Source organism: Protomyctophum bolini (assembly GCF_963924005.1).
Source record: "Protomyctophum bolini genome assembly, chromosome: 10".
Classification (NCBI taxonomy): Eukaryota; Metazoa; Chordata; class Actinopteri; order Myctophiformes; family Myctophidae; genus Protomyctophum; species Protomyctophum bolini.
The window spans coordinates 45,973,568-45,998,562 of record NC_137871.1 but is presented as its reverse complement, the minus strand read 5'-3'; the positions used below and the strand labels follow the sequence as shown (position 1 = coordinate 45,998,562).

The following is a 24,995-nucleotide window of genomic DNA, read 5'->3' as shown; positions in this document are numbered from 1 at the left end:
AGGCTATACATTAAGAAGGTTGATCACAGAGTTAGTGTGGTATAGGCTATACATTAAGAAGGTTGATCACAGAGTTAGTGTGGTATAGGCTATACATTAAGAAGGTTGATCACAGAGTTAGTGTGGTATAGGCTATACATTAAGAAGGTTGATCACAGAGTTAGTGTGGTATAGGCTATACATTAAGAAGGTTGATCACAGAGTTAGTGTGGTATAGGCTATACATTAAGAAGGTTGATCACAGAGTTAGTGTGGTATAGGCTATACATTAAGAAGGTTGATCACAGAGTTAGTGTGGTATAGGCTATACATTAAGAAGGTTGATCACAGAGTTAGTGTGGTATAGGCTATACATTAAGAAGGTTGATCACAAAGTTAGTGTGGTATAGGCTATACATTAAGAAGGTTGATCACAAAGTTAGTGTGGTATAGGCTATACATTAAGAAGGTTGATCACAGAGTTAGTGTGGTATAGGCTATACATTAAGAAGGTTGATCACAAAGTTAGTGTGGTATAGGCTATACATTAAGAAGGTTGATCACAGAGTTAGTGTGGTATAGGCTATAGGCTACTTTGACGGGAATGCGAAGAGATTAAGAACACCTGCCTTGTGCTGTGCTGTGCTGTGCTGTGCTGTGCTGTGCGAACAGTGGATAATTATATCGTTTCTTACCTCGTGGCTCGTGCCATGGTTTGAAGAAAGAATTAAATAAATCCAATAAATATAATCCAAGGTTTGTTTGTCTGGAGAATGGAGATCCAACACTATGTCATATTATTAAAGTAAGTAAAGAGCTGGTCATCATTGTGCTGAGAAGCCGCTCCGCTCGGCTAATTGATCTGACCTGATATATATTTGTGCAACTGACTGGCATGAGGTAGCCTAGTAATTATACTTATTTTGCAATTCAGTAACCTATACACATTTCAAATAATATTTTTTCTAATAAGGTTTGTCCTTAGATAGAAATGTGATCATTTTTGTAGTTTTGGATATTAACAAATACATTATTAAAGGTATTGTAGACAAGTTTCCAGTGTTTGTACACAGAATTGATTGAGTGTTTCCAAGTGGAGCAGACTCACTGGCTCTCAATTCAATTATATTTCATTTGTAATCGTGCATATAAAACATATTGCCCCTCAAATGCCCCAGCCACTACAGCATCGTTCATGTGAACTACTTTGTCCACGGTTATTCATTGCAATGAAGAAAAAACGCTATGATGATCCGCGACGGCTTGTCACAGTTGGCGAGCACGGGTTGAATGCAAGCTTCAAGCCGGCCGGACCACCCAACCATGCGCTATACATAGCGATTCTCATAATTTCAACAGGCGTACATATTACATCATAAACATACTATTTCACATGAACAATGGTGAAACTAAGATATGGGGATAATATTATACTTGCAATGAAATCGCATTGCGTTTTCATTATAATACTGCTGGGTCAAACACACAGTCACAGCCTCGCGCTGCAATTGGCTAAAAGTTTAAATCCCCTCCGACGTCCCGAGTAGTAAACTGTAGTGGATATAAACAGTGCATTCAGCCAGAGGGGGCCAAAGGGAGAGTGTGCTGTTGCAGGAGAACACCTCAGCATCATAATAAAGGGAAAGATAGAGGGAAAAAAGGCCAACAAAATACATTCATATATATTTTAAATCTTGGCTGGAAACTTGTCTACACTACCTTTAAAGCACAGGGCCTCGCATTTCTCCCAGGCAGCTATGATTGCGAGCCATGCGTGCGCCTCGCAGCAAGCACTCGTCTCGCTGCTGTCATAAAGCCTCGATTAAATGACGCTTTATTTCAGTTAATGTTACGGCAAGAGGAGAAGAAAAATCCGCTAAGTTACTTCGTTTACACCTGACAGCGTGTGTTCTTTTGAATGGTAGCCAAACTGTTACTTTTATTACGTTCTTTTTTTTTTTTTGTTCCATAGAGAGCTTAGAGGGTTTGATTGATTTAAGAGTTCATTCATGTTACGATCGGGTGGTGTTTGTTTTGGTGTTTTCACATCTTCAGTTTCAATCTGAAGAGAAGCAAAATGCCTTTTGTTTACAATGTCTGGATTATAATTAAAAAAAATTGAGAGGTAATGCCAGCTGTGTCAGGCAGTTTTATTTAAAGTTGACTTGTTAGTACGGTCGGATGTTTTATTGTAAGCCTAATTATTTGTGCGTCACTGCTTTCATGAACGCCGCTACAATTGGGCGAAAGCAACAGTTGTAGCTTATCGTTTAAAATAAATGAGATCAATCCAAGCATGCGTTTCTCTCCGCTATATCGTTGTTTAAGCCAAATTCATTGTGAGTCACTGCTCGCCTCGCCTCGCGCATCGCACCCCCATGATATCGCCGCGGTGATGTCACTGAGCCGCGGTGATGTCACTGAGCCGCGGCGATGTCACTGAGCCGCGGCGATGTCACTGAGCCGCGGCGATGTCACTGAGCTGCGGCGATGTCACTGAGCCGTGGTGATGTCACTGAGCCGCAGTGATGTCACTGAGCCGCGGTGATGTCACTGAGCCGCGGTGGTAAGATCTCCGCTCTCCGTTTGGTCGCCTCTAACTATATCAACCAAATCAACCAATCAACAAAAACTCACCAAGTTGGACACGCCCCCCAGCTTGATGACGGTCTCCACGGCCGTAGCCCCGCCTCCCCCGCTGGCGCCGGGCCCGCCCCCTTCCTCGGGGCCCCGGCGCTGCTTCTCCGGGGGCCCGCCCCCCGACGAGGAGGGGGAGGGGCCGCCGCTCGGGTCACATGGGCGCTTCTGTCCCGACATCCTCAACCAACAGTCCTGGAGAACACACGCACACGCACGCACACACACGCACGCGCACACACACACACAAACACACTTAATCATTTATTGTGTCCACATAAGACAGTGGTTTTCAACAAGTGATCCGGGGACCACCAGTGGTTCTTGAAGGGGTTCCAGGTGGTCCGGGGACCACCAGTGGACCAACATCATTTTGTTTCTCCTAATGGTACCAACATCATGTTATTTCTCCTAATGGTACCAACATCATGTTATCTCTCCTAATGGTACCAACATCATGTTGTCTCTCCTAATGGTACCAACATCATGTTGTTTCTCCTAATGGTACCAACATCATGTTGTCTCTCCTAATGGTACCAACATCATGTTGTCTCTCCTAATGGTACCAACACCATGTTGTCTCTCCTAATGGTACCAACATCAATACAGAATGGATGAAATTGTATTCTTTAGTTTTGGGTCTGAGAGGCTAAATGTCATCAAATGGTGGTCCGTGGCTCAAACGCTGAATGAATAAATAATCTCTTAGAGCTAAACGGAACCAACATGCCAGTATTATTTATAATTATGATTATAACGTGTTTAGATGTTTTGTTGGAAAAATAAACATAAATAAATAAACATGAACAATATAATTTTGTTCAGTTCAGTTCAAACTGTGTGAATATCTTAGAGATGGTGTTTTAATAAACATAAGTAACGTCATTGTGTTCAAACTGTGTGAATGTTGATGCTAACATGCTAACGGTTAACTCCTCGGCTAGCCTGCTGTGTTTTAACGTTAATTAAACGGTTTGATGTTTAAACTGCTCTTACCTTGTATTGAAGTTATGAACGTTGAGGATATTAATCTGTTTATTAATGTAGAAATTATTAGATTAATGTTTAAATGCTGCTGCTCTATGTCTGTCTGTCTCTCTCTCCTCCGGATGAGCAGGGTTGCCAGGTTGGGAGAGAAACAAGCGCTACACACACACACACACACGCACACACACACACACACACACACACAAACACGCACAAACACACACACAAACACGCACACACACACACACACGCACGCACACACACACACACACACACACACACACACACACACACGCCACCAAAATGTGGAACGCCCTACCAACAGTCATTAAGACATGTGAATCCCTTGACTATAAATTAACTCGCTTACAACAAGAAGACATGGCAACACTGAACCCTAAGGCCGACTGACAGTCCCGCAGCACCACCCAGCGGAGGGAGGGTGTAAAGGTCTGTTTAATAACTTCCCAAAGTGGGGTCCGGGGACCCCCAGGGGTCCTCGAGGGAGTTCCAGGGGGTCCCCAGCTAAATGATAGTTATAAAGGAACCAAGTTAGGAACCCTTACAGGTCTGTAACTCTGAGAGTGTACAAATGGACCCTTATGGGTCTGTAACTCTGAGAGTCCATTTGTACACTCTCAGAGTTAAATTAACATTGATTTTACAATATAAATTGGGGCTCCCAGAAAAATAAATGCCATTAAATGGGGGTCCATGGACAAAGACCACGGGAGGGGGGGGGGGGGGGTCCGTATAGGTTGTCTTTGAGAGTCTAGGGATTTGCATGTCTTTAATGACTGTTGGTAGGGCGTTCCACATTTTGGTGTCATGAGCGGAATGAATTTAGTGAAAGTGAAAACAAGCCCAAATGAAGCGAGCCCTTTAAACATGTATAGCCTACAGGCTACCGTATGTAATAGCAGATCTACAAGCTCACAACGCGTTGTGAGCTTGTAGATCTGCATTTGCCATTTAAATAACAATAACTAGAATTTCGCCCCCCTTCGGGGGGCTCAATCCTAGTGTCGTTGCAGCGCAATATGGGAAGAAGGAAATTGCGGGAATTGACAGACTCCACTTCATGTTTCAGCTGTGGTTTTAAACTCAGTAGTGTGCCCTGCACACAGCGCACACTCGCAATTGCAGCTGGAGGGCGACGCGACACACACACACACACACACACACACACACACACACACACACACACACACACACAGAGCGATGTGTGGATAAATCACTGAGATTTGGGAAATGTGTTCAGAAGTACAACGATTAAGCACGCACAGGCAAATGTCAGAAGCATCTGTTTCGGTTTCCAAACAGGAAGTTGTAAATGTGCTTATTAGACGGAGGCAGCGTGATGTTGGCATCTATTGTGATGCCAGCATCACCACATTTCACATAGAAATATAAGCACCCATTTAGTCGCTTAGCGGAGACTGTGGGGTGGTAGAGGACATCTCCCCGGACGCGTGGGTATGTCCAGATAGTTGCCTCGCGGAGGCCTCTTTGTCCAGTGTCCATTCTGGGTCTGGAAACGGCACTTTTTTGAGTGTTGACCCCAATAGAAGGTCTGCTGCTCTGAATTTTACACCTCTCCCGCTTAGCGGAGACTGTGGGGTGGTAGAGGACATCTCCCCGGACGCGTGGGTATGTCCAGATAGTTGCCTTGCGGAGCCGTCTTTTGTCCAGTGTCCAGTCTGGGTCCGGAAACGGTAATTTCTTTTGCATTGACCCCAGTAGAAGCTCTGCTGCTCTGAATTTTACACCTCTCTCGCTTAGCGGAGACTGTGGGGTGGTAGAGGACATCTCCCCGGACGCGTGGGTATGTCCTGATAGTTGCCTCGCGGAGGCCTCTTTGTCCAGTGTCCATTCTGGGTCTGGAAACGGCACTTTTTTGAGTGTTGACCCCAATAGAAGGTCTGCTGCTCTGAATTTTACACCTCTCCCGCTTAGCGGAGACTGTGGGGTGGTAGAGGACATCTCCCCGGACGCGTGGGTATGTCCAGATAGTTGCCTCGCGGAGGCCTCTTTGTCCAGTGTCCATTCTGGGTCCGGAAACGGTACATTTTTTTGCATTGACCCCAGTAGAAGCTCTGCTGCTGTGAATTTTACACCTCTCCCGCTTAGCGGAGACTGTGGGGTGGTAGAGGACATCTTCCCAAACGCGTGGGTATGTCCAGATAGTTGCCTGGCGGAGCCGTCTTTTGTCCAGTGTCCACTTTATAAAGTCCATGCACTCCAGTGAATAGCATTTATCCATTTAGATAACTTTTTTGTTATTTAATTACTTATTTTTACACAGAAACATAATGTGTGTCTTTACAATAACTGTAATGTAATAATAATACTAATAATGTAATGTAAAAATGATTTAATTAACGAATTAAATAACCTTATTTTATTCTGAAAGCAACCGGATGTCTTAAATCTGCTAGCTCTCAGACCGGAAGTTCTAAATTTGCTCATAAGACGGAGCCTTAGACGGAGCCAACTCGCAGGCAGTGCGAGAGGCTGGTTACAGGATTATATCGGTCACCCGTTTTGGTGTGACACACACGGCTTCCACATTTAGCTTCATGCTGGGTGAAAGTGTCCTTCCAAAAAAAATTATTTCGCTCGAAATTCTTATTCACAATGACATCGAGTTGAGGTGTTTGTGTTTTAGGGTAATTGTTGCATAAGCGCTATTTCGCACTATTTCTCCCTCCCCTCCCCTGTGTCTGAAGCAGCTAGCATGGAAGCTATATGGATTATGGAAGCTTTCCCTCCGATTGCACACAACCATGCCGTTATCCACGCGTCCATCCGATTGCTTTTAATGTAAATGTCCCATCCACTGAGCAAAAGCGATATAAGCGCCTTATTCATTCATTCGATTCATTTGGGTGTGGGGCTGTGCAGTGCTGTGGGCAGCCTTTCTGACGGAGGCTCGGAGCTGCTGCTGCTGACGCTGTTCGAGTCGCATGGAGCAGTATAGAGTAGGCGTGGCGCAGCATTAGAAGGGCGCAGCAAATGCACGACATTGAGGGGTAGAAACCATCCCGGTCGCGTGGTTCATCTAACGCGTGTGTCACTGTGAAGGACTGGCCCCATTAAGTGAACGTAGTTGGCGTAGTAGACGCCAACATGACGATTCTGACGTAGGCTGTTGATGTTGAGCAACAATGGCGTGGTTGACAAAAGTAATATTTATTCAGTAATTAAGACTTACTTCTTTTTTTCAATGAAATGTAGCCTATATGTATTCTGGGAGTGTGCCGAATTTATTTTGCATATAGAGATGTGTGGTGAAAGTGTGGTTGGGTCGGAGAAAGCTGTTGGATAAACGGCCATGTGCTTATGTACCCCTGTCTATTAGGGTAGCAGGATACTGTACTGTACTCCTTAGTATTGCACTGTACTGTAATGTTGTCCTCTGTACTGTACTTTACTGTACGTCTTTACTGTACTGTACTGTACTGTTGTTAGTGTTGTTATTGTTGTTTTTCTTATAATGATTATTATTATTATTGTTATTATTATTACATGCATTATTGTTCTGATGTGAGCTTGTTTGTAAATGAGTGAGTTTACAAAGAAGTTTATTGTTATTATTATTATTATTATGATTATTATTATTAGTATTGTTATTGTGATTATTACATGGATTATTGTTGTGATGTGAGCTTGTGGCTGACTCACTATCTAGAAAAGAAAAACATGGCACTTCATTTAAAATAGGTTACAGACCCCTGTTATATGCGCTTGTTTTGGGATTATTTTTATAGACCTATTTACTTGTTTCTATGAGACATGGCAACAGCCGAAAGGCATCCACGTCTTTCTCTTGTGAAATGCTGAGATTAGAAACGACCATAATTAATTTCTCAACCTTAAAAATAAAATAAAGACATCTCCATAATCCTTGGGAAGTGTGTGTAGCAAAAGTAGTCGGCATTGTCATGGTTGAAAGTATTCATGCAACACTGACGCTGTAAGCTGTGTGATGCTAACGCGCTAACACCGTTAGCATGGTCTGTGTTGGTCAAAGGAAAAAGGATAGATATGAAACTACTGGCCAAAATGTCATACAAAACACAACACCTAAAATCGGAATGTGATGGTGACCTATTGAGCACAAACAGACAATCATGATTTGCTTGCTGGACCTATAATTCATTTATGTGCATTACATTTCCACCTCGCACATAGAAATCAAAAGCAAGATGGATGCTAACGCGCTAACACCGTTAGCATGTTCTGTGTTGGTCGGAAAAAGGATAGATATGAAACTACTGGCCAAAATAAAGGTCATACAAAACACAACACCTAAAATCGGAATGTGATGGTGACCTATTGAGCACAAACAGACAATCATGATTTGCTTGCTGGACCTATAATTAATTTATGTGCATTACATTTCCACCTCGCACATATAAATCAAGCCACAGTGCAGTCAGAGAGTAGTTCACAGGTCACACACAGGAGCAGTGAAAGGGGGAGGGGACTTGGGATGGCAGTGTAGAGTAGGCACGACATTGAGGGGTAGAAACCATCCCGGTCGCGTGGTTCATCTAACGCGTGTGTCACTGTGAAGGACTGGCCCCATTAAGTGAACGTAGTTGGCGTAGTAGACGCCAACATGACGATTCTGACGTAGGCTGTTGAGGTTGAGCAAGAATAGCGTGTTTCAGAAAAGTAATATTTAAACAGTAAAGAAGACATTTTTGGCGAATGCAATGTAGTCTATGTCTTTTGTGGGAGTGTGCAGGTTTTATTTTGCATAGAGAGATGTGTGGTGGAAGTGTGGCTTGGTCGGAGATAGAGCACGAATGAACGGCCAGGTGCTCATGTACCCCTGTCTATTAGGGTAGCAGGATAATAATCATCTTGGGGGAAAGCATTCGGCGGGTCGCTTTGATCTCCATTCTCCAAGTGTGGTTGAACAGCGACACCTGCTGGTGGTTGGATTTAATTAATTAAACACGTTTGAAATTTTGTTTAGAAAAAATACTTTATACCCAACATGTAAATGCAATGCTCTAACTGTAACTTTATGTTTACACAATGCTGTACCTCCAAATGTATAATACTTTATGTTTACACAATGCTGTACCTCCAAATGTATAATACTTTATGTTTACACAATGCTGTACCTCCAAATGTATATACTTTATGTTTACACAATGCTGTACCTCCAACTGTATATACTTTATGTTTACACAATACTGTACCTCCAACTGTATATACTTTATGTTTACACAATGCTGTACCTCCAACTGTATATACTTTATGTTTACACAATACTGTACCTCCAACTGTATATACTTTATGTTTACACAATACTGTACCTCCAACTGTATATACTTTATGTTTACACAATGCTGTACCTCCAACTGTATATACTTTATGTTTACACAATGCTGTACCTCCAACTGTATATACTTTATGTTTACACAATGCTGTACCTCCAAATGTATATACTTTGTTTACACAATGCTTTACCTTCAACTGTATATACTTTATGTTTACACAATGCTGTACCTCCTCCAACTGTATATACTTTGTTTACACAATACTGTACCTCCAACTTTATAATAGGCCTACTTTAATAATAATAATAGTCGTTATCTTCATGATAAATCAATTAATAATGCTAAACCTAAAATAAAATATTCATGTTTCAACATTAAAAAAAACACTTCTTTGGTGGGGACGTAACAACTACAAAGAAAGGTAAGAAAGCCTTCTTCGTAATTTCGAATGATACAGTTGGAAATAATGACAAAATAAAGCAATCTTGAATCTATACTGGCTTTGAGTATATGATCAGAGTAAAAGAAAACTAATTTGGCTGATTTCTAGCATAGAATTCTCATGAATTAAAGTTAAACCATTTTGAAAAAAGGTGAAAAGCTGGAATTTGCGCGATGGCAGTCTCTCAGTCAAATATCTGGTCACGTATGTCCATGTGGTCTAGCCCTATGGAGTGCATATGCTAATAAAAAACAGAGGAGAGGGGGTCCCCAGAGGAGAGGGGGTCCCCAGCCAAAAAAAACCTTGAGAACGCCTGTACTAGAAGTTGAAACCGTGACTCACATTGATCGTTCTCACATTGATTTCACTCACACATTTATAGCAAAACGTCACAGACTCACTGCGTCACACATTTATAGCAAAACGTCACAGACTCACTGCGTCACACATTTATAGCAAAACGTCACAGACTCACTGCGTCACACATTCATAGCAAAACGTCACAGACTCACTGCGTCACACATTCATAGCAAAACGTCACAGACTCACTGCGTCACACATTTATAGCAAAACGTCACAGACTCACTGCGTCACACATTTATAGCAAAACGTCACAGACTCACTGCGTCACACATTCATAGCAAAACGTCACAGACTCACTGCGTCACACATTCATAGCAAAACGTCACAGACTCACTGCGTCACACATTTATAGCAAAACGTCACAGACTCACTGCGTCACACATTTAGAGCAAAACGTCACAGACTCACTGCGTCACACATTTAGAGCAAAACATCACAGACTCACTGCGTCAGAGTTCACAGACGTCATTTATTGCATTTCATTTGACAAAAACAAACAAACAAAAGATGGAATATCTGTACGTGACTTCAGCTTGTTTGGGCATGGTTTAAGACAGTAGCGCATGCTAGCGACACATGGTTTCATGGTTTAAGACCGCATCACAGTGTTGGTTTCGTTCAGATTTTGGTCCACAGTTATTTGGTCATTCACTCATTAACTTTTTCTGGTTAAGTGTTCACAGTACAGTAGTAGATTTAATAAACGTATAGCTGGCTGAGAACAGAGACTGCATGGAGTACAGTATCTTTAATAAACAGACTAGTTAGTATCTTTATGTTTTAATAAACATAGCTGGCTGAGAACAGGGACTGCATGGAGGCCTTGTCAGCGGATCCAGAGGGGTTGTACTCTCCCTTAGAGGCCAGGCCGTTAATCTGAAACACACACAAGACAAGACAAGGCCACGGTCAACTTTATTCTCCACAACAAGTTCCATCTGTCTGTCTCTCCCCTCGGTCTGTCTGTCTCTCTCTCTCACCGTGACCGACCCAAAACAACCGACCCAAAACAAAAAGAAAAATCTTAACTAGGTACAGACTCAGTGAGCACAGTCTCGCAATCGTGAAAGGCCATCATAGGCAGACCTGTATCCCGACAGAAGACAGACTATGCACCCACTGCACACTAAACGAAGTGGAAACCGAGCTACACTTCCTAACCATCTGTCCATTGTACCAAGACATCAGAGACACATACTTCCCACAGATTACAACCACACACACAGAGATTTTGAAAACATGACCAATGACAAAAAACTGTGTACAAAGAAGAAAAGAAGAAAACTGTATAGGAGATCTTGAATAAACAAGAAGGTGGCCGCACACACCAATAGCCAGAGTACCAATAATTATTCGGACAGCAGGTAAGACAGAAATATCCAACGTTTCGGCGGTTAAGCCTTCATCAGGGAATACAGAGCACATCATGGTTCACACTTAAATATGGTGCCAGAGAGTCATGCAACCAATCAGAAGGGGGTAGGGGAAAACGGGTTAAATAAGACCTGTCCCTGTGAATTGAGAGGTCGGGATCATGGTCATGTGGTGTCTCAAGTTCACATACAAGAATTTCTCAAAAAATGACTATAAGGCCTCCTAAGAGGATCTGGAATAAATATTCCTTGTCATGGAGACACAATGTATGAAAGAGTTACAGCAGAAGAGCAAATGTGAAATGAAGAACCATATAACAGCAATAACTATACAAAAATAAAAAACATAATTAAATACATTCAATGCAATCAATATAGAAAAAACATTTTAAGTAGATTCGATACATATACTAGCAATAGACCTGCAGGTGAAAAGGGGGAAGGCGGCCATCAAAGTAAGGTTAAAAGGAGGGTTTACCAAAAATGTATTAAAAGGTTAAGTATAAAGGTACAAAAATAGTTTGATTGTAATATATTTTTACAAAAAGGATTCAAGGTCAAAATCTACATTAAGGCCAAGGGGAGATAATGTTTTTAAGGACTGAATCCAGAAAGCTTCGCGTTTAAGCAGAAGCTGATCGATCTGTCCTCCTCTTCTAGATACAGACACTTTTTCTATGCCTATATAATGTAGAGAGGATACAGGGTGGTTCTATGCCTATATAATGTAGAGAGGATACAGGGTGGTTCTATGCCTATATAATGTAGAGAGGATACAGGGTGGTTCTATGCCTATATAATGTAGAGAGGATACAGGGTGGTTCTATGCCTATATAATGTAGAGAGGATACAGGGTGGTTCTATGCCTATATAATGTAGAGAGGATACAGGGTGGTTCTATGCCTATATAATGTAGAGAGGATACAGGGTGGTTCTATGCCTATATAATGTAGAGAGGATACAGGGTGGTTCTATGCCTATATAATGTAGAGAGGACACAGGGTGGTTGGCTTCCACAAAATGGGCGGCAACAGGATATATAATATTCTTGCCATACCAACATATGCCTTGCCACATTAAGGGCATGTAAGAAGGTAAATGACAGCCCTAGTTGTGCAGGTAATAATGCCTCTGATGGGGATATTTTTACCAGAATGAGGATGCTTAAATTTATGACATTTTCTAGTGCTGTTGCATTGGGCGCAAGAGCCGCATTTATAGTTGCCGTTAGGAATAGGAGCCAATACACGTTGAGTAGGGGTTGGGACAGGGGGTAAATCGGACTTGACCAAGTGCTTTCTGAGACTCTGACCACGAGAGAAAACAATCAGAGGAGGTTTGGAAAAGGTGTTATTAAATAATGAATCAGATTGTAAAATATGCCAGTGTTTTTTTTATAATATGACTGAAAATTTCAGACATTTTAGAGTAGGTAGTAGAGAAGATGGTTGACTGAGTCTTGTTTTCTGACTGTCTGTGAAATAAATCAGACCTGGGTTTTTGATTGATTTTATCCAGGGCGTTGTCAATCTGGGTATTAGAATAGCCCCGTTCTTTAAATTTAGCCTGCATATTTGTCAAATGCCGGTTCAAATACGTAGGTTTCTTGCAAATGCGCTTGACTCTGCAAAATTGGCTATACGGTAAGCAGTTTTTTAGATGTAGAGGGTGACAGCTGTCAGCTCTCAGTAGGCTGTTTAGATGTAGAGGGTGACAGCTGTCAGCTCTCAGTAGGCTGTTTAGATGTAGAGGGTGACAGCTGTCAGCTCTCAGTAGGCTGTTTAGATGTAGAGGGTGACAGCTGTCAGCTCTCAGTAGGCTGTTTAGATGTAGAGGGTGACAGCTGTCAGCTCTCAGTAGGCTGTTTCGGTCAGTTGGCTTGGTGTAAAGGTCAGTATATAAAACACCATCTTCTCCCCTGCAGATCAGTAGATCCAGAAAGTTCAAAGAATGAAAATCAAAAGACATGGTAAATATCAGATGATCTGAACATGAGTTAACAAACAAAAAAAAGTTATTAAGTTGTTCTCTTGTACCATTAAACAGAAGGAAGACATCATCTATATATCTTTTCCAAAGAGTTATATTTGTAAAAAATGGGTTTTGAACAGGATTGAGAATTTTTTATTTCTCTAGGTACCCAACATACAGGCCTGCGTAATTAGGGGCCCATAGGTGACCCCATCGCTACACCCCTCTTTTGTAGAAAATAGTCATCCTGAAACATGAAGTAATTGTGTGTAAGTACTATCTCAGCCAGAGTGACAATGCACGAGTTAGAGGGTATGGCTGAGGTGGGGCGCTCTAATAGGAAATGTTCCAGGGCCTGGATGCCGCCTTCGTGAGGTACATTTGTGTACAGCGACTCTACATCCAGCATGACAAGAAAGGTATCTGATCTTAAGGGTTCAAGGTTTTCAATAATGGATATCATGTGACCTGTGTCTTTCACATAGGACGGGAGGAGTTCATTAAAGGGTTCAATAAAAAGAAGTCTACAAAAGAAGAGAGAGGTGCTGTAACGGAGTCGATGCCTGATATAATGGGGCGACCTGGGGGTTTCTCAAAGTTTTTATGAAGTTTAGGTAAAATATAGAACACTGGTGTCATAGGATGCTGTTTATTAAGAAATTCAAATTCCTTTTTTGTAATCTCACCAGAACGTAAAAAACCTTGTAGAGTGTCATTTACTGTACCCTTAAAGTTTTCAACAGGATTACTGGGAAGTTTTGTATAAGAGATTTCATCCAGTAGCTGTCTATGACATTCCATGACATAATCACATTTGTTGAGCAAAACAACAGCGCCCCCTTTAATTACAATTGAATTATCAGACTTGAGATCAAGCAAAGCTTGCTTCTCGTCTATGTTAAGGTTACAATGAGATATGTGTGCATCTTTTTCTTGTAAACGTGACATTATCTCTTGTTCAACCAGTCTACAATAAGTTTCAATAGACGCATTGCGATTGCTAGGAGGGATAAAGGTGCTTTTATTTCTGAATGGAGTAGACATGGTAGTACCAGTAGCATTAGCATCAGAAGGGAGAGGTGGGGCCACAACCGAATCAGAACTAGGCATAAAAAAAATCTCTCAGACGTATTTGTTTGAAGAATTTAAACGAATCCACTTTCACATCAAAGTCACTTGATTGCGTAGTAGGAACAAAACTTAAACCTCTCTTCTCTCAATGACAAAAAACTCCCATATCTGCTGGGCGAAGTACAACAATGTGCAAACACAGCAGCAAGATTTGTGAGTTGCTGTGATAGGAGAAGGATATCAAATGGAACACAACCACCCTAAAGACTAATCATTGTGTATATTCCTGCACTATACCTGCATCGAGTGACCTTGGTACATAGAATTTGATCTATTGAAGATTCTGACCTTCAAATGTACATCATTTTTGTTTTGATTGTATTGCTGTATTGTTGTATTGTTCTTTCTGCTTTGGCAATGTAAACGTATGTTTTCTCATGCCAATAAAGCCCTTTGAATTGAATTGTCTCTCCCCTCGGTCAATGGCTATGATGCCAAACTGTGTCTACACTGAAAATAGCAGATCTACAAGCTCACAACGTGTCGCTGCTTGTAGATCAGCTATTTTAAGCATGCAACAAAGTGTAAAATGACTTATACTGGATCTCTTCTCCACTAGTCCCTTCCTAACATTTTAGTCTAGTTTTTATTTGTTGACGAAATTGTCAATCGTCAATAAATGTAATTAATTGGTGGTTCCGTGGCTCAAATGGGTCTGAGAGGCTAAATGTCATCAAACGGTGGTCCGTGGCTCAGATGGGTCTGAGAGGCTAAATGTCATCAAACGGTGGTTCCGTGGCTCAAATGCAGAATAAATAAATATAGAACCTTGCCATGAAAAGGGAAGTTAGGACAGAGGAGGTTAGGACAGAGGAGGTTAGGACAGAGGAAGTTAGGACAGAGGAAGTTAGGACAGAGGAAGTTAGGACAGAGGAAGTTAGGACATAGTCTGTTCCGAGTCCGACAGAATGAGAGACGGGGGTCAAAGTTCATCGCCGTGCGTTAATAATTAACCAAACGCACTGAAGCTACATGAGGTAAAGAGAGAGAGGGGCGAGCTACACTGAAGCTACATGTGGTAGAGAGAGGCCCAGAGGGGCGAGCTACACTGAAGCTACATGTGGTAAAGAGAGAGAGGGGCGAGCTACACTGAAGCTACATGTGGTAGAGAGAGAGGCCCAGAGGGGCGAGCAACACAAAAATATATTTTGTCATATGAAATTTGTAGGATATTTCCAAGTGTGCAAGCAATTAAAATTGTGCAATTACAAACAATGTTTCAAGATGCTTAAGCCATTCAAACAGTGTATGCAGACAGCGCATGCCATGCGCTGTCTGCGTGATATACTGCATGTGTGATAATAACACAGGTTGGACTATGGTACCTTTATGACAGACAGACATGTTGTCACTGCGTGCTACATGTCTATAGTACCTTTGTGACAGACAGACATGTTGTCACTGCGTGATACATGCATGAGAGAACACGGGACAATGTTCACACACATCTCTCAGTTTTCCAGGGGCGCTAGTTAGTCAGTCAGCCAGACAGACAGACAGACAGACAGACAGACAGACAGACAGACAGTCAGTCAGTCAGTCAGTCAGTCAGTCAGCCACCCACCCACCCACCCAGCCAGCCAACCACCCACCCACCCACCCAGTAGTGGCCAGTAGCGGTCAGTAGCAGTCAGTAGCAGTCAGTAGCAGTCAGTAGCAGTCAGTAGCGGTTAGTAGTGGTCAGTAGTGGTCAGTAGGTCAGTACCTTGGCTCTGTTACAGAACACTTCCTGTAGTGGTCAGTAGGTCAGTAGCGGTCAGTAGCGGTCAGTAGGTCAGTAGCGGTCAGTACCTTGGCTCTGTTACAGAACACTTCCTGAGCCAGCTTCCTGTTCTCAGCCTTGCCGCTCCAGGCGGTCAGCGTGGACGCCTGCAGCGCGCGGCCGTAGGAGAAGGTCAGCCTCCAGGGGCGGGGCAACGGGACCTGGTTGATGGCGTTCAGGTTCAACGACGCTTCCTCCTCGCTCTGACCACCTGACAGGAAGCAGATCCCTGGAGGGGGAGGGCCCATGAGGGAGGGGGAGGAGCCATGAGAGAGGGGGAGGAGCCATGAGAGAGGGGGAGGAGCATAAGAGGGGGATGAGCATGATACCTTACAGCCCGTAGCACTTGCCCTATCCTCCACCACCTTACAGCCCGTAGCCCCACATGTAAATGACGTTCTTAGCTTTTGAGCCTTGATGACTATTTCTATGCATGTGATGTATTACCATGTATGTATGTGGGTCGTCCACTCACAGAACTCTTTCAGCGCCACCTGGTGGTCACCAGTTTAGGCTCTGAGTGCCAATTCTCCCATCATAAAGAAAGAAAGAATGTGTAATTCTATTATGCATGTAATGTACATGTCATCACCTGTAAACCAGATTAGAGGAATTTTCAAAATATGGATGAAAATAAAAATATATAGAATATAAAAAATGATTAATTAATTTTGAATTCCCAAGGGAAGACGTCTTGTCGTCCGTGGCATCCGGTACTTAATTGGCAATTAGACGTTTATGGCTACCAAACTGTTTTGTATCGAGTAGTGCTTGAATGTACTGTGGTTCTGCATAACTGTCAATACATATTTCAATCAATCAATGTGTTGTTCCACATTTTGAATGTAGTAATGTTCAGCAACTACAGACAATACATATTTATATATATAATTAATGTAGTAATGTTCAGCAACTACAGACTGAAGACAATACATATTTATATATAATTGTGCTGCCATTCTGCCAGTGCCATCATGATAATTTCACTGTTCCGGTATCAGTGAGTGACAGATAAACCCTCCTCTATCTTGAATCCTTTTGCCAGCATCATTCTCTCTTGTGAGAGCAACAAAGCGTTGTGTAGTCGCCTGTTGGTTTGTATCATTTATGTTGTTCTGTAAAACTGGTGGTATTTAGGGCTTGTTTGTTTGTTTGTGTGTGCCTCGACGGAGCGGGCGGTAGAGTTTCTGCCATTTGCAAGCTGGTTGTGGTGGGCCGGCTGGTCTGGGCCAAAATCGCGCGAAAATGACCGGGCCGAATTTTTGTCCCAGTCCAGCCCTGCTATAATCTACCCGATCTTGAGGCCTACGAAATCAGGAAATCAAATAGTAGTACCAACAAGGTCGACTAGTGGATTTACTAGTCGAATAGTCTACTAGTTGCTTAATGCCCTAGCGTGCATGCGTGCGTGCGTGCGTGAGTGTGCGTACCGGGCACGGCAGCAGGCACCGTGCGTCTCAGCGCGGATACGGTAGCCATGGCGACCTCCTGTGGCGTGTACTTCTTACTGCAGGAGTGTCCGGCCATCACCATGTTGGGTTTAAGGAGAGTTCCCTCCAGATAGACGTGGTGGTCTGAGAGGGCCTTGTAGCACGCTGCCAACACCTACAATACAGGTACACATTTAGCACGATGCTAAATGGTGCATTTATATAGCGCCTAAGGCGCTCACACACATTCATACACCGATTACGGCGGAAGCCATGCAAGGTACCAACCAGCACATCGGGAGCAATTTGGGGTTCAGTGTCTACTGTCTTTGCCCAAGGACACTTTGACATGTAGAAAGGAGGAGGAACCGGGATTCGAACCGCCGACCCATGGATCATTGGACGACCTGCTCTACCTCTGATGTACTGACAGTGTAAATAAAGTTTTAGATGACCTCTGACCTTCTCTGTGATGTACTGACAGCGCTGCAGATCATGATCTCCATCAGGGAGGATCTCTGGCTCTACGATGGGAACCAGACCGTTCTAGAGGAGCACAGAGAGATAGATAATAATAATAATAAAACTTTATTTGTATAGCACCTTTCATGACATGAAATGCAGCTCAAAGTGCTTTACAGAACAATGGAGAATAAAAGAAAAGCAAGGCAACGACATTAAAAAACAGGCAGTAATGCAATACAGTGAGGACATGAATAACAAAAGAAAATTAAAGATCAATTAAAAGCAATGTTGTAGAAGTGGGTCTTGAGCTGAGCTTTAACAATGTCTACAGAGGCTGCCTGACGAAGGTACAGTGGGAGCTTGTTCCATGCCGACGGCCCGTAGAAGCAAAAAGCTGCTTCCCCGTATTTTTTAGTTGCCATTTTTTTAGGCAAAGCGAGCAGGCCAGCAGTGGAAGACCTTAGGGGGGGGTTTGGGACATATTTAGGCAGGCAGTCATGTAGGTAGGAAGGTGCGAGACCATTGAGAGCTTTATAGACAAGTAAAATAATTTTAAAATCAATCCTAAAAACAACCGGAAGCCAGTGCAGTGATGCCAAAACTGGAGTAATATGTTCTCTCATCTTAGTTCTAGTTAAAACTCTGGCTGCTGCATTTTGGACAAGTTGTAATCTGTCAGTTGTTTTCTTAGGCAGTCCTGAAAAAAGTAATCAAGTAATTCAAGTAAATGCAGTAATCAAGCCGAGAGAAAACAAAGATGACCCCTCCCCTCACCTGCTGGCAGATGCTGGCGTACCTCGCCAGCACGTTGGCGTTCTCTGCGATGGCGAGCGCCGACGGACATCCGTCCGAGATCTTCAGGACGCTCCTCCACTTGGCGAAGTCACAGCCGTCCTTCTTGTACTGAGCACAGCGCTCCGAGAGGCCGTCCAGACCTGACGATGAAACATTACGTCAATATTCTGAGCACAGCGCTACGTTATGGTTGTGTAGGTTATGGTGTGGTTGTGTTAGGGTTGTGTTGTGTTGGGTTAGGTCTTCTCACCCTGGGTGGTGGTGTGTATGTGGGGTGTTTGGTGTGGTTGTGTTAGGGTTGTGGTCTGGTTATGTTATGTTATGTTGGTGTGGTTGTGTTGGTCTTCTTACCCTGGGTGGTGGTCTCACCATCCGTTCCATTGAGACCAGCAGTGCCTTTATCCACCTGTTGGAGAAAGGTTATCAGGTTACGATAAACACTAACCTTAGTTAACACAAACCTTACAACTCTCTGCTCAAAGGTTGGGAGTCATAGTTATAGTTAGTATATTATAGTTATATTATATAGATATATAGTTATAGTATAGTATAGTTACAGGCTACTGGATAACCTTCATTTGTATCATTTAAAGTTAACCCATTTAGACCCGAGGATGAAAAAGATAATTTATGCCCACCACGATGCCCTTTGACCTCTCACCTTTATGCCCTTTGACCTCTCACCTTTATGCCCACCACGATGCCCTTGCCCTTGATGACGTCGGGGAACAGAACTCCGCTGTCAGACTTCTGGTAGAGCGTCTCGTGGAAGAAGATGACTCCGCCCACGCTGTCGGCGATGTCGACGGAGAAGAGGAGGTCCCGGAAGAACCGCCGGTTCTCCTCCGTGTTCTCCACCTTGATGTTCTGGAGGCGCTTGGCCATGGTGCCTGATGGGAAATGTAGTTTAGTTATGATACAGCGACATGGTGCCTGATGGGAAATGTAGTTTATTTATGATACAGTAACATGGTGCCTGATGGGAAATGTATTTTAGTTATGATACAGCGACATGGTGCCTGACGGGAAATGTAGTTTAGTTATGATACAGCAACATGGTGACTGATGGGAAATGTAGTTTAGTTATGATCAGTGTTGGGCAGTGTTTACTTTAAAAAAGTAAAGAATTATAGTTACTTATCTAAAAAAGTAATTTGTTACTTTACATTTAATTATGAAAGTAACTACTTTACTTTACTTTAAAAAATAATACAAAAAACGATTTAAAAGAAGGTTTGTTTTTTGTTCTGTCGCACAGTAAGAGAAAAGACAACTCCCTCCTAACATTATATGAAATGTAGTGGAACAATAAAACATGTTCAGGAATTTTGACAGGCATCTTTATTGTAGCCTCAACTTGACTTCAATGTTTTTTTAATAATAATAATATCAACCTGTAGATTCTTGTTAATAATAATAATATTAATAATAATATCAACCTGTAGATTCATGTTAATAATATTAATAATATCAACCTGTGGATTCATCGGCCGCCAGGATTCCTTTCCCCGGAGCGACCATCCTCTGAGCGATGTCCGACAGCTCCTTCTTCTGAGCCGGAGACAGCGACGGGAACTGATGAGTCATCCTGGAAGATATGAGAACGGACGAGTCATCTTACCGTTAATGCACCACATACAGTATCTGTGTCTCTGTACGTGACTCCCCAACCGTTCACCCGTTCCACAACTTTGACCCATTCAGAGTGACCTTTAAAATGTAACTTATGTTATAAACGGTTTAGTCTCCAGCTCATTTTGACCTCTGCTCTGACCTCTCCGACATGATGCAACAACGTACAGCTCTTGTCAATAATTCGTCTTGTAAAGCGAGGTGAACTTTGACCCGGAATAGAATAGAACAGAACAGAACAGAACAGAACAGAACAGAACAGAACAGAACAGAACAGAACAGAGCAGAGCAGAGCAGAGCAGAGCAGAACAGAGCAGAACAGAGCAGAGCAGAGCAGAGCAGAGCAGAACAGAACAGAACAGAACAGAACAGAACAGAGCAGAACAGAACAGAACAGAACAGAACTAAGACAGAACAGAACAGAACAGAACAGAACAGATAATGTGCCTGAGAGAATAAGTGTCTTTTCAAGGCAGCCTTAAAAGAGTCCAGTGTTGGAGCATGGAGGAGAATCTCTATTGGTGGAAGAGAGTTTCACAAGGTGCCCTTTTAGTTAGTGGTGCAACCACTCCTACAACCAGCAATGTCCGTGTTCACCTGTGTATGTATTTGGTTAAAATGGGTAGGGTTTAAAAAAAAGGCAAGAGTTTGCTCTGGTGCACTGGCCTAAAAGTGGGTCCTTAAAAACTGCTAAAACTTCTGAAATGTATGCATGTAGATATGTATGTATGTATGTGTGTAGTATTTAAAAGGGGGGGCTTTTTTGTAAAAAGCCCAGCCCACCATACCTTAATTTATTTAAAACATACTCCAAGATAGGGTTACCAGTGAAGGGCAAAATGCCTGTTCACCTATGTATGTATGTATGCATGCATGCATGCATGTATGTATGTATGTATGTGTTAATGAGCACCAGTATGAGTACCAGTAGGGGCGCTGTTGTGCCATGCAGAAACAGAGAGAGAGAGAGACAGTGCTGACAGACTGTTGCCTGAGAGAGAGAGAGAGAGAGAGAGAGAGGAGTTTCACCACTCTGTTCACACAGGTGTGATTTTTTCCTTCACTTGAGCACCTGCCCCTCTAAATGTCTGAATGCGTGTCACATGAAACAGTGGTGCGGTTAGAATGCGGATGTGGGGGCGTGTACAGTACAGTACAGTACAGTTACAGTAGGTACAGAGTACAGCGTGAACACGGTGTTCAGGGAAGTAGTTACACAATAAACTACATAACAAACCAACACAGCACACCTCCTGTTGACTCCCACAGGGTGGAACCCAACACGCCACCGTGCTTTAGAAATACCGTCACAATGTTGAAGAAAACAATATTACATACATACATATAGTACATACTAGTCTAACTTGGACTCAGGGGGGTGGACGCCTCTGCCGTGCATAGTCCCCAGTGAATAGGCAGGTTAGGTTACCTTCACTGGTAACCCTATTTTGGAATTGTTTTTAAATATATTAAGGTATTGGGGGCTGGGATTTTACCAAAAAGCCCCCCCTTTTAAATACATCTCAGAAGTTGAAGCAGTTTTTAAGGACCCACTTTTAGGCCAGTGCAACAGAGCATGCTTTTGCCTTTTTTTTAACTCTATACACACACACACACACACACACACACACACACACACACACACACACACACACACACACACACACACACACACACACACACACACACACACACACACACACACACACACACACACACACACACACACACACACACACACACACACACACACACACACACACACACACACACACACACACACACACACACACACACACACACACACACACACACACACACACACACACACACACACACACACACACACACACACACACACACCTGTGGGTCTAAAGTTCTGCTCACAGTGAGACACAGATTAACCCTTTTGGGGTCAGTGGTAACCCCTTTTGGTGTTTTAAACATCACATAGCTTTTGAAAAATAGCAGATCTACTATTTTTCAGATGGGGTCGGTGGCCAATTACACACAATTAAAAAATTGGGGTCCTTGACATTAAATATTGAGAAGAACCACTGAAACAGAAATATGAGGTATTTCAGAAAACTGTCAGGATTTAGAAGATTTCTTTTTAATTTCGACGTCAGTCCTAAATGGGTTAAAACACCTACAGTAGAGTCTGGTGCTGGATCCAAAAAGGTGAACAATATAACACTCATATCACCTACAAGGTGACAGGTAAGGTCACGGACACCTTGTCACCTACAAGGTGACAGGTAAAGTGGACACCTTGTCACCTACAAGGTGACAGGTAAAGTGGACACTTGTCACCTACAAGGTGACTGGTAAGGTGGACACCTTGTCACCTACAAGGTGACTGGTAAGGTGGACACCTTGGACCTCTCTGTGCACCTCCAATCCTCCATGAGACATCGGCTATAAGCTGCCATACCATAATTGGCTCCAGGGGAGGGAAAATAGGCAATTAAAAATAATAATAATAATAATAACCGCACGTACATTAAACCGCCAAAGAAATGAGAGTATGACGCTGCGTGTGCATGCGTCGCGAGCATAGAATGTATAGGTTGTGATACAAGTCTCCTGGGAGAGACTCTCTGCCAGTAAACCCGTGCTGCTGCTCATGCAGCACTGGAGGAAGATGCAGATCTCAAGAATCTCATCAGCAACCTTTACTCCCAATTAGAGGTCAGTGAGATGGCGGGACTACTGGAGGGACTTCCTGTTCATGACAGCTAATGCAGAATGTTCATGCAGTCCAACTCTCAGCTCTCTGCGTGCTATGCAGTCGTGGGTGGTAGCACACCGTACCTATGTTCCCTCAGCCCTATGTTCCCTCGGGTCCGCGTCAATATGCCGACGGTCCGATCGACAACCTACCTCAAACCCTCACCCTAACCCTAACCTCCCCCGGGGCAGACACCTAAACCTAACCCCAAACCCTCACCCTAACCCTAACCTCCCCCGGGGCAGACACCTAAACCTAACCACCCACCCTCTCCCGACCCCCAGCGCACCTCGGACCAATGCTCCTTCTGAGGGAACATAGGGCTGAGGGAACATAGGGCTGACCCCGGTGGTAGCACACAACAACAATAAGTATTGGAGGTGGCTGCCTGACTTCTGGGATGATGCCTTCCTGCTGAACAGGTCGCCTTCCTTCGTACTCATTTCACTCGGTCCATCACAGGTAACCATTATTCCATTAACCCATTCTGACCTGAGATCAGATTCATACGAGGTTTCCACGGGACACACACTGGTCTGATTAACCCATTCTGACCTGAGATCAGATTCTAAAAATGTCAGTCGTTCTTCAAATTTTTCAAAAATAGCAGACCTACAAGCTCGTATCGCGCCACTCGGTGGCGCGATATGAGCTTGTAGATCTGCTATTTTTCAATAGGTAAAGCATAACATGATGCTAAACACCAAAATGGGTGCCCGGTCAGAATGGGTTAATGTACAATGAACAAGGGCAGCAAAATGAAGTCAGGCTGGCTCTCTCCATCCTCTAAAATGAGAAGCAGCTGCTGGTGCACTCCAGAAACGTTAACAACATGCATGTTGGAAAAGTGTCTTCATACGTGATTCTAGGTCATCTAGATCAAAAGTACATTTTTGGCCGGTTCCAGACCCACAGGAACGCACCCAGGGTGCCGGCCAGCTTCCAGCATGCCGCCCCGCGTCCGAAAAGGTTGAGAAATGACAGGGTCCCTCTACTGTACCCTCTACTGTACTGTATTGTACTGTACTGTAAGCAAAGTAAAGCAAAGGTACTATGTTTACCCAGGGTAACTGGACTTGTTTACAGCCAGGCCCTGCTCATAGAACATTTCATGGTAGGGGTTCAATGCCTTGCCCAAGGGCACTTCAGCAGTGGTCATTTTAACGTGCCGGTCCGGGGATACTATAGCGACCTTCCAATATCAAGACCGCTCCGCAAACCGTTCGGCCACCGCTGCCCCTGTACTGTACTGTCACTGTACTGTGTGTGTGTGTGTGTTAGGTTGCGCACAGGTGGTGAAAAACCACCATGCTGTTTTCGTGCTCAGACCCAGGCAGACACCCAGCCAGCCAGCCAGACACCCAGCCACCAGGCCACCCACCCAGCCAGCCAGCCAGCCACCCACCCACCCAGCCAGCCAGCCAGCCACCCACCCACCCAGCCACCAGCCAGCCAGCCATGACACACACAGCTCCATAAACACTCAAAAACTGTTAACTGTGAGTGGACGACACCATTAAGCATTACACTTGTTTACAATAAAGGGTCCACCATTTTCAATTCATCAAAACATTTAGAGACTAACAAATAGTCAAAACAGAAATCCATCATAGAGGTAAAAAAAAGGGAAAATAAACATATACATTTAAACTAAACTCCAAAACTGAGTTCAAATTCGGGTTCACAACCACAGCCGTGATGCAATAAACTCCATTTTAATTCCCGTGTAAACAAAAATTCCAAATGCTATAAAATCAACGACCCATTTAAACCAAAACATCCATCCATCATATGTTCATATATGATGCGTCATCCACATCAATATGTTCTGATCATCGATAGAGGGAATGGATCAGGGCTGTAGTACATTAATGTTCTGCTATACATTGTAGCAGAAGTATATATAGTCACACTTTTAAAAGTTGTTAAAACTCGTAAATCAAAAACTCTTAAAAACGTGTCGTGTTCAGCTTCAGACCAACAACACCAAAGGAACTACT

At 43.3% G+C, this 24,995-nt stretch overlaps 2 protein-coding genes and 1 long non-coding RNA gene across 3 annotated transcripts in view; 1 reads left to right on the top strand and 2 right to left on the bottom strand.

Moving 5' to 3' along the window:
- The window catches only part of rnf20 (ring finger protein 20, E3 ubiquitin protein ligase), a 50,916-nt gene extending 47,173 nt beyond the window's left edge, over window positions 1-3,743 (bottom strand). The window contains exons 1-2 of the mRNA XM_080773871.1: window positions 3,613-3,743; window positions 2,617-2,811 (exon numbers count right to left, since the gene is read on the bottom strand). Of these exons, the coding sequence (XP_080629997.1) occupies window positions 2,617-2,796 (180 nt within the window). The 5' untranslated portion in view covers window positions 2,797-2,811; window positions 3,613-3,743. The remainder of the gene's footprint in view (window positions 1-2,616; window positions 2,812-3,612) is intronic.
- Window positions 1-24,995, top strand: part of LOC308323011 — a 411,264-nt gene that overhangs the window by 283,658 nt on the left and 102,611 nt on the right. The window lies entirely within an intron of this gene.
- The window catches only part of aldob (aldolase b, fructose-bisphosphate), a 15,347-nt gene continuing 506 nt past the window's right edge, over window positions 10,155-24,995 (bottom strand). The window contains exons 2-9 of the mRNA XM_080774814.1: window positions 20,108-20,220; window positions 19,317-19,522; window positions 18,984-19,038; window positions 18,612-18,772; window positions 17,835-17,918; window positions 17,373-17,547; window positions 15,972-16,171; window positions 10,155-10,581 (exon numbers count right to left, since the gene is read on the bottom strand). Of these exons, the coding sequence (XP_080630940.1) occupies window positions 10,486-10,581; window positions 15,972-16,171; window positions 17,373-17,547; window positions 17,835-17,918; window positions 18,612-18,772; window positions 18,984-19,038; window positions 19,317-19,522; window positions 20,108-20,219 (1,089 nt within the window). The 5' untranslated portion in view covers window position 20,220 and the 3' untranslated portion in view covers window positions 10,155-10,485. The remainder of the gene's footprint in view (window positions 10,582-15,971; window positions 16,172-17,372; window positions 17,548-17,834; window positions 17,919-18,611; window positions 18,773-18,983; window positions 19,039-19,316; window positions 19,523-20,107; window positions 20,221-24,995) is intronic.